This window comes from Coniophora puteana (assembly GCF_000271625.1).
Source record: "Coniophora puteana RWD-64-598 SS2 unplaced genomic scaffold CONPUscaffold_20, whole genome shotgun sequence".
In the NCBI taxonomy this organism is placed as follows: Eukaryota; Fungi; Basidiomycota; class Agaricomycetes; order Boletales; family Coniophoraceae; genus Coniophora; species Coniophora puteana.
In genome coordinates, this window is record NW_006913072.1 from 472,562 (window position 1) to 482,272 (window position 9,711).

The following is a 9,711-nucleotide window of genomic DNA, read 5'->3' on the forward strand; positions in this document are numbered from 1 at the left end:
GGAAAGACAAGTTCAACAGAGGCTTTCCTGAAATGGCAAGGTATGGCGTTTTTGGCGTTTGCCATCCGCTCGAATCGGCCGGTCGTGACGGCAGCAGGTCGGCGTCAAGGGTTATAGGTCCCGACGCGGTGCTCTCACAGTCGGTGCGAGCGAGCGAGGTTAACCCCCGAGACGAGTGCCCGGCTCGTACTGCTTGAAGCACGCTTACAGCCTCAGGCCTCATCGATCATCTACCAGTGCAATCCCCACTATCATCATGGACAGCATTCCTATTGACGATCCAACTGAGCTTATTCATGCGTCCAGGTCTGGGATCGACAATGCCCTTGCCCAGCCCGAGCCCCATCTGTCGCGGTACCTCATCGAGAACTTTGCCAAGCTCACCGATCCGCAAGGGAACATCGTTCTAAACTGGTCGTTTCTGGTAGGAGAAGGCCACTACTGTCATGGGTCCGTATGCTCACTCGACCTCCCCACGTTTACAGCGATGCGTCCAGAATAGGATGTCAGTGAAAAGACTTATGTTAGGAGAGGAGAGCTCAGGCTGGGATTCGTTTGCCCAGACATGCGTGAAGGCCGGCATCGTAGAGTGCCTACTGTCCATTGCCAGGACAAAACTCATTCTACCAGAAGACTGGGAAAGTTACTGGGGCGAAGAATCATACTATGATCTCACCCCTCCACTCATGGCGACGGACGTGATCGAAGAGCTCGCGTCTTGGGCCAACGAAACTCAGTTGCAGTCCCTATCCACGGAACTTTCGAAGCATGTCGTCATCGATGTATTTCTACTGGTGAGCCTAATTTACGAATGCAATAGCCGCACCCTCGACCACAGGGTGTGTGCGGAAATAGATGCTGATGGTTCTACTCCAGAACATGAAACACAAGCTTATAGTTAGGCGGCTCACAGCGGCGAGAATGATGGATACTCTGTCAAGAAAATTACGCATGGGACTTCTCGACAAGGCACCTCTCTCGATCATCATAAATGTCTTGAACGCCCTCTTCCGCCCTCTTCTGCAAGACCCGAAAGCAGATTCGACGCAGTTGATCGACTCTAACACTAAGTGGCAGAGCTACCTGGACGACGATCTCAAAGACCCTGTTGAGGATGGCGAACTAGGCAGCTGGGACAACAATGACGTCTCTCGGAAATGGATGGCAAGCCGTCTCTTTTGGCGTATTCGACATCACGTTATGCGTGCGATCGATTGCCTGATCAACGCCCCTCCATTTCCATCAGCTAGATTGTGGATCGATATCCTCAGACGCAATCCCAGCATCCTTTCCCTCCTCATTGACTGTGCAATACTGGAGCGACCATCGTACTTCCCTGAATCTGAAATCGGACTTTCCGCGTCGCATTCCTTGAGCAGACTTTTTTGCTGGCCCTCTTACATAATCCCAGGAATCCCGATCTCAACAGCAGATACTAGGATGTTTTCGCAAGATTTGAAAGGGGTGGTGCAGCTACTACAGCTATTGACGTCGCAGGGCGATTGGGCTGAGAGGATCCTTGATATATGGGCATGTTACGAAGATGAGGACGAATCATCTCTTGAAATGTACGTCTGACCTACGTTAATGTACAACATAACTAACAATAACCTTGTTTCTATTGGCGCAGAAAATTTCGCAGGCTTGAGGAACTGTTACCCGAGCGATCAGAGGAGATCAGACGCAGTGCGTTCCCTAAGATCTTGAGGGATTGTAGTGAGTGAATCGACGGATAAATACAAGTCTCGTGCTCAGCATCCACAGGAGGGTGTCGTACTGCTGTGCTGCGCCTAATCTCTACGCTTACCCATGCCGCCGATCAGTGTGGCATGAAGAACGTAGAGCTTGAGTCGTTCTTGCACGTTGCATACAATGCTACAAAATGGCCGAAACGTGTATATGATGGCGAAGACATCAGTATAACAGTGACCGAGGATACGATAGGGCCGATAGCCCTGATGCGGATACTTGCGGTTCTGGCCCACCGAAATACTCTCGACAATCTGCAGCTCCTACAAAAGGCTCCTTCTGGTTTATCTCCCTCAACTTCCTTCGAACAGATACAACAAATCACTCATCCAGAGGTCGTTCGACGAGCCATCGGAATCTCTCTAGGTCGGGTACAAGAACGCTGCAACGATGGGAAATCATATCTCGCGGTGAACGACATGATACAGGATTTAGCTGCATGCCTTTCCTACACTTTGGCCGCTGAACTCGCTGCAGCAATAGTCGCCTTTGACGCTAACACCGGAGGCGCGTATGCAAAGGAGACACAAGGTGCGCGCAAGCTTCTTGTCATCGCACTCGGAAACGCTGCGGAAGCTTGGTTACGAATGCGGCGCTGGCAAGACGCATACTTCTGCGCCCTAGGAGCCGTTAATGCTGCAGAATGTATTCCAGACTCCGAGGGTCTTAACGCAGCCATCGTGGCTAAGAATAAACGCCGAGTCGAAACAGCCAAGACTTGGCTAGAGTCCAACTCTTGATAAGTGTATCATAGCAGAATAGAAGGACCCGATCGCCGAAACCGTCCTCTATGGGCAGCGGACGTCGACTTTCCGTGTTGCTTGATTTCGTCTTCTCTCTTTTACCCCTTCCCGTTTAGTTCCTGTACCGTAACACACATTGTCTGCGAATAATGCCTCACAGGACAATAAATCGAGCTTTTGAAATGACGAAATAAGATAGACCCATTTGAACTCTTATGATAACTGACCTGTTGTTTCCAGATCCTGCAACTTGAGGCTTTGCCTCAACGATCAGATGACGATGACGACTCAATCAAACTCCTCAAGAGATGTCTTAAGGTACAAAAGACGCGAAACGACAAGACTCCTGACAAAATTGAGGGACTCGTGTTCTCCTCGTTCCCAAAGAAAGTCAACCTTCGTCGTATGGATCTCTCCCTTTACGACCTCGTCTATGATTATCTTCAACAGCATTGGTACAATGACATCAAGCTTCTTGTCAGCACAGACACGAGCCGGAACGGGCATGTGTTTGACGGCGCTGCAGTATCGTACCCCTACATCTGTTTTCAGTCTCTTCGCTATGGCGCAGCTGACCACTTTCGAGGTGAATCGGCAAGGTATGCTTACATTGATCAACGCGTACCTGTGGAGATACAATATCTCTTCCACGTCAAGCTAGAGCGACGATACCGTTCTACACTCACTGCGACGCTAGCCGTTGTCCGAAGGTTTGTTGCTGCTGATGCTCGTATTCAATTTCCCTGGGTAATGTGGTGAGCATTCATTCACTTGTCTGCCATCAGTAGCTAACGTTTGGCCAGGGCAAATGATCTTGGCGTTGCTGCCTGGACTGCCGATCAGTTTGCACCACTGGAAGTCTTCAACATAACACGCCTGTCGGGACACCTGGTGCACGCGCCGATTAAGCTCGGACATCATAAACTATGGATTACCATTGCATATGATCATGGCAGTCCAGAGGCAGACATTCCATCTCAGGATGACATGTAGAAACCAGGTGAGCACTTGGCCCTTGTTTCTTTTTTCTATGTTCGCTTACTGACACTGAGAAGTAGACCAAGCACCGCCAGCGGGCCTATACAAATTGAGGTACAAGATCTACTGTACCTACTTGTCCATGTCATGAAATTTTATCCTACTCCTCGCCTTCTTTGACTGCCTCCTCACACTCCTCAACCGCCTCCTCGCCCTCTTTGACTGCCTCCTCACCTTCTTCAACTGCCTCCTCACACTCCTCAACTGCCTCCTCGTTCTCTTCAACCGCTTTCTCGCCTTCTTCGACTGCCTCCTCGCACTCCTCGCCCGCCTGTTCGTACTCCTCGCCCATCTGCTGGTATTGCTCACCCACCTGCTCGTACTCCTCGCCCGCCTGTTGGTATTGTTCGCCGTCGTATTCTTGGTACATATCCCAGTTGTCGCCATCTTCCTCATCGCCGTCTGCGCCGATGGTCTCCTTCTCGTAGACTGGGTCACCGTCCTCCCTGTATGGTGGGCATTCCTCCTTCGTCCAATCAATACACTTGTCAGGAGATTTGATGCCACGCTCCGTGAGATAAGTTTGACACAAAGCCCAGAGCGGTATCTTCTTCCCCTTGCCCAGGTTTGGCAGGTTGACATCACGAGGAGGGCCGCAAACCCTGTCCTGGGGTGCTGCTCCTTTGTTGCTAGTCGACTTGCCAAGTCGACTCAGCTTGATCTTGACTTGGATGATATTGTCGGACTCGAATGTTGCTCTGCGAACCACCAAAGGTCTGTCAGCCTTGTAGCAATCGTCACGGGCGGGTGCAGCCTCGTCGTCGTCGCTGTCGATGATATGTTGCACACCGGTTTTCTTTGCTGCTTTTCTCGATACGCCGACAGGAGTGTCGCTCTCTTCTTCGCTCTGGAACTGAATGCAGCATACGACGTCGAAGTCATCGTCGATCAGAGTCTCTGATTCGCGTCGTCCCTTACTGCGCTTGCCTTGCTTCTGAGTTCTTCGTGCCCTGCGACGAGTATCTCGATTGCGGTACCATTGCTTCACGTCCTCCTCATCGCTATTGTCGTCTTCTTCCTTGTGCTTGTTAACATACTGTCCCTTCCAGTTGTGGAATGAGGTGTTTAATCTCTTCGCATATTCGGCCCTTGTCTTGCCAACCAAAGACTGGGCGCCGCCAACAACATATTTCCAGAGGTTCTGTTCGATGCGGTCGAGCATTTCATCGTGCCACTCCGAGTTTTCCGTGTACGACTTGGTGAAATCGGGAACAATCTGGTCACCGTCTCTGAAAGTGCCATCGGGTAAGGGCGAAATTGAATACAGGGCAGAGCTGTCGGTTAACCCAAGTTTTGCGATGAAGCACTTCCTAATACCATTCTAGGTTTTGCTTGAGCATAGGTGTTTCGTCATGGGACAAAAGATTGCTTACCATTATCTCGTTGTCAGAATCAACTCCCACGCGTCGCTCCTTCAAAAAGTTCACTTCTTCTTGAAGGCTGCGGACAGTATCTTCGCTCGCATCCATCCTCTTGGTGAGTTCGGTTCCAACTTCAACGCTCTTCTTCACGGCTACCTCAAGCACGGTGACTCTCTCCACCAGGTTGCTTGTTGTCTCTCGCCCCGCGGTGACCTCTGTCTTCACCCGGTGGACCATATCCCCGAGCTTGTGCAGTTCCGCTGAATGACCACTGATTTGATCGGTGAGCTGACGCGGGATCAGCACAGGCGTGCGAGAGGGAACCATCAACGGCCCAGGAGGAGCCATTGACGGTGCGTGGGAAGGAGCCATTGACGGTGCATGGGAGGGAGTCATCGACGGCGCGTGGGAGGGAGGGGCACGTGGAGCCTTCGACGGCCCAGGAGGAGCCTTAGATGCCCCAGGAGGAGCCTTCGACGGCCCGGGAGGAGCCTTCGACGGTGCACGAGATGGGGCCGCAGATGGCGCACGAGGCGGGGCCATGGAAGACTTCCCATGCGAAGGCAGTGCAGGAGAAGACACTTGCGGTGGACCACGCATGCCTAGCGGAGCATACTTCACCGGCGCCAGAACAGTGGCTGTGCGTACGTGCGTTGGCGGAGGCAGCATGGTCTTGGGCATCTGATGCTCCAAGTTCTCCAGACCAGGATCGATAGCAATGCTTGCCTGTTAAACGGTGAGCCAAGACCTCTATCAACATGTGCATTTACTCACATCTACAGTTTCAGGAACAGAGACGGAGGCAACAAGCGTAGTAGAAGAAGATGACGATAGCATGCGTGTGCGAGACGGGCTGGCAGATGGGCGGGGAGGGTGCTTGGGCATACTTGCAAGCACTCGAGCCATGGCCTCATCACCGGTGAGTGTCCTTTGACTTGCATTGTCCTGTGGTAACGGTTTTTTGAAGGGCATTTTGAACCCTTGAGATGATCCCGATGATCCTTCGGCTTTGGGCTTCTTCGACTGACTCGACAATCCACTCCCTTTGTCCTCCCGCTGTCTTTTCTGACCTGTCTGAACACTGGCGCTTTCCCCATCATAAGCTCCAGACCGCACAACCGGTATGACTCCTCCTCGTCCTCGGCCGGTTCCTCCTCTCACCCCACGTGTTGCTCCCCCTCTTCCCCCTCTTGTCCCCGCCACCTGCCCTCGTACGGCCGTGCCATGTGGCCTAGCACGTGGAACCTGATTGGGGTTCTGCATGAGCAGGTCAGTGCCAGCCGCTGGTGCCTCTGTTGTTTTGCTGGGCCCCTGCGGCAGACAGTAAGGTTTTTTTGGTTGATTTTGGGTCGGATCGAGTGCTGATTCTTGTTTTTGCTAAGGATTACAGAGCGGGACAACATGCACCAAGTGCACTGGGCCCAAAGCCGATGACATCTTTGTCATGGACGGGGTTCTCTGCCTCTCTGGGGTTTGGAATGCACTTCGATGGCGGGTGATCGCGAGCAAGCCCAAGAGTATTTTATCTAGCTCCCTTATCAGATCTCCCCCATCCCTTCCTTCCTTCCTCCCGTCATCGACGCTCCCAAGACGCTCACCGGCTCCATCCCCCAGCATGCCCCTCAAGAACATTTACCTCAATGGAGACACGGTCATGCTCAACATGGCTGACGATTCGTCTTCTCCCATTGGCACCAACCACAGGGACTTCATGTTCACCCATCAGATCCGGTGTGCAGGTCATCATTCTAGAGATCTGGTAAGTTATAGGACTTGATATGACTAGATCTAACCTTTTCTACAGAGGATTATTGTCAAACAGTACAGGACCGAAGCAGAGCTCGAGCGAGAACAAGCCACGTTGAGGACAAAGCCCTACTTCAGCGAATCAATGGTAGAGTAAGTCATCTCTTCTGATCTTGAGACAAGGTGACGCATATACCCAGGCGCGTCCGGCAAAGTGTTGCTCTCGCCGACAACCTCACATACCTGATCCCTGAGCCTGTCGACATCCGCTTCCACCGCCATGCCGCCCCTAACACCCTTTATTGCATCACCCCAAGGCCTATTGGCGAGTATATACCTAGCTTCCAGCGCACCACCGAGTCTTTTCGTGCTGTCTTGGACCGAGTCAAGAGGGAACGAGCGGAGCTGGAGGCAGCCGAGGCAAGTGGGACCAACAACGACAGCGGCAACAAAGAGGCGCCAGAGGCCAAGCGGGCTCGTTTGACATCGATGCCTGTCGAGGTAAGCTATCATTTCACTTGCCAACATCGACTTATCTCATCCTTCTCAGAATGTCGACGAAGGGTCGTCTTACCAAGCGGGCATTGCAAGGCAAGTCCGCTATGTCCTCTACAGGACTGTGTATGCTAACATTACTTCTAATTAGTGACACTCAGGAGAGCGCGTCTACTTCACCTGAAGGCACCACGTTCGTATCTTACGCAGACGAAGTCCTCGCCCGATGTCTCGAGTGTTCTAAGGTTCATCCTAAGGATCGTCGCTCCTTCGAATTCTGCTCCTGCTCCGGCGAAGACACTCTTGAGCCCGGTCCTGACGCATGAATTTGTTAATTCAGCGCGCTTTTTGAGGTGCCGCTTCAGTCCTGCTGTACATTTTGCTAGTGATCTGTCTGTGCTATGTTTGTATTTGGTAGTGCACTGCATGTATTTGTTATGTTTGGAATTCAGTGCCATTTCCCCGTTTAAATCGGATGTGATTCGATCCTCTCATCAATGGCCCGAATGATCCGAATGTGACCAGATATGAAAAGCCGATGAGATCAACGCCATCCAAAATAGGAGACTCAGAATGGATCAACGCCATCCGAAATAGGAGACTCAGAATGTACAGACTAGGCAATTATGCAGACTCATTCGGTCTTTACCCGCTCATGATGAACGTATCATAGAGCAGTGAGGGAATTGTATAAGGCGGCTAGTGAGGTGCTGATTGTAGGTCTATACGCAACGCACTAGCCGGCTTGCATAGGTGGACGCGTGTGCTTTGTGTGTTGATAAATTATATAAAGATTTCAATGTATCAGCCGCTGATATATACCTCGAAACTCCGGTGCTTTGTCCTCGGCACAGGTTTATTCCTACATGTATATAATATTCTACTAGGACGATGAGCTCGCCGTTCACGGTCAGGCTACGAGATCACAATACTCCACTGATAATGGAACAAAAATGCGTACAAGTTCGTAGTTGAACATGATGGACCACCATCGACGCATCAAGGTGGCCTCCAGCTCGCCGCCTTTGTGCTGGTTGTGGTTGAAACGGGCCAACACAGCATTGTTGCGCTCAAAGCTGTAAGTCCAGGAGCCATAGGTGGGACCGTACTTGTAGATTTGTTCCTCTACATGCTGAGCGAAGTGAAAGTACGGTGTCAAGGGCATGTGCATAGACGCCCAAGTCTGTGCAGCTCGAGACAGAGCTGCACCCCCTCGACGGGCATCTGCTGGAGAGATTCTTCGCGTAGTTAGAATACGAATAGCAGCACTGAACTCAAGGATTGCATCATAATGCCGAGAGAGATTGCGATCAGGGGCAACAGCTGCGACCTCTGCATCGAGCGCGTCCGGTGGAATTGTTGAGTCAGTCTCGAGCAAGTACTCCCGGTAGCGTGCTCTTGTTGCCTTTGTGTACGTTGCTTGTTGCTTCGCATGCTTGGTCTGCGCACCCGATCGAGGGGCATCAACATTGGGGATGACTCCATGTCGCTGCCATGCTACGAACAATCCCACAAAGAGGATGGCGATCAGATTGCGCCATTGATCTGCTTTGATAGATCCTTTCCCGTGCGCCATCTACGACAAGTGTGAGGTCTAGGGCCTGCTGAGTAACCAGAGGTAACCAATCTGGTGCTTACCGATGGTGGTAGTCGTGTAACTTCAGGTGGCCAAGTGATCCCCTCGAAGAATTCTTCTAATAACTCGATAGGGTTGGTGCTTGAGCTGGCGTTGAGCAAACCGTGTTTGACTATTATCACCTTAGTGACATGCTTGACCAAGCCTTTGTAATTATTAGCCTATAATTAATGAGGAAATTGGGAGGGAAATGAGGCCGAGGACTTACCAAGAAAGAAACAATGCATGACATCGACTACTGCACTCCCACCCGGCATCCAGCCAGGAAGAAAGTTCAAGGGAGTCCACAAGACGCCTCTGCAGTCTCGTATGACCTGTGCTCTGACCGGGTCTGCATTTCGTGCATGGAAAGCGTACTTGAGGTGCCTCCAGTCGCTGCGATATTCGAAGCAGGTGTGATCAAAGCCGGAAGGGTGAACAAGCAGGAACGATGTTGCGTAGCAGGTGGGACACATGAAGCGTTTTGAGGCGTGGCTCTGATAGCCATTGGTTCGTCGGGTGGACGGGAGATCCGACAGGTTTTGCCAGAGATTTCCGTGTACTACTTCGAGCTCTTGTCGTCCGTGTACAGAAAACTCGATACCGTCGGTGAGGCGGATCATGCTATTGGTAAATATCTGCATAAGATTGTTGAGCTGAGCCAGGTTGGGCTCGTGTGGACCGGGGAGAACCATGACGAGAAACGTTTCTTCGACTGCGTATCTGATGGCCCGTGGGTTATTGCACATCACGACATAGAATGCTCCTGTTGAATGACAATCGCGTTTTGTCGACTGAAACCTGTAGAAGCTCAATGGATATGTGCGATAAAGGAACAATGTTCTGACGTACCAATCAATGTTGAATTGGAGAACAAGTCCGCACGGCAAGGAGACGAACCGTTGATCAAGCTCATGAACGTCGATGTCTGTAATCCCAAACTCGCCTCCTCGTCTCCGTTCAA

General features: G+C 51.5%; 3 protein-coding genes across 3 annotated transcripts; 1 reads left to right on the forward strand and 2 right to left on the reverse strand.

Annotated features, from left to right (window-relative positions):
• The first annotated feature begins 216 nt into the window (after positions 1-216).
• Positions 217-2,594, forward strand: CONPUDRAFT_147773 (uncharacterized protein). The gene is made up of 5 exons (XM_007777272.1): positions 217-424; positions 486-794; positions 877-1,568; positions 1,631-1,716; positions 1,756-2,594. Exons 1-5 carry the CDS (start codon positions 257-259, stop codon positions 2,487-2,489), a joined length of 1,989 nt encoding a protein of 662 aa, XP_007775462.1. The 5' UTR covers positions 217-256; the 3' UTR covers positions 2,490-2,594.
• Positions 2,595-3,630: 1,036 nt separating this feature from the next.
• CONPUDRAFT_78093 (uncharacterized protein) lies at positions 3,631-7,560 on the reverse strand (the record flags this gene model as incomplete). Its single annotated transcript, XM_007777273.1, has 6 exons — positions 3,631-4,851; positions 4,904-5,617; positions 5,666-6,202; positions 6,881-7,042; positions 7,212-7,254; positions 7,313-7,560. 6 exons carry the CDS (start codon positions 7,558-7,560, stop codon positions 3,631-3,633), a joined length of 2,925 nt encoding a protein of 974 aa, XP_007775463.1.
• Positions 7,561-8,042: 482 nt separating this feature from the next.
• CONPUDRAFT_67407 (uncharacterized protein) lies at positions 8,043-9,370 on the reverse strand (the record flags this gene model as incomplete). Its single annotated transcript, XM_007777138.1, has 4 exons — positions 8,043-8,501; positions 8,613-8,708; positions 8,771-8,913; positions 8,977-9,370. 4 exons carry the CDS (start codon positions 9,368-9,370, stop codon positions 8,043-8,045), a joined length of 1,092 nt encoding a protein of 363 aa, XP_007775328.1.
• Positions 9,371-9,711: the final 341 nt, after the last annotated feature.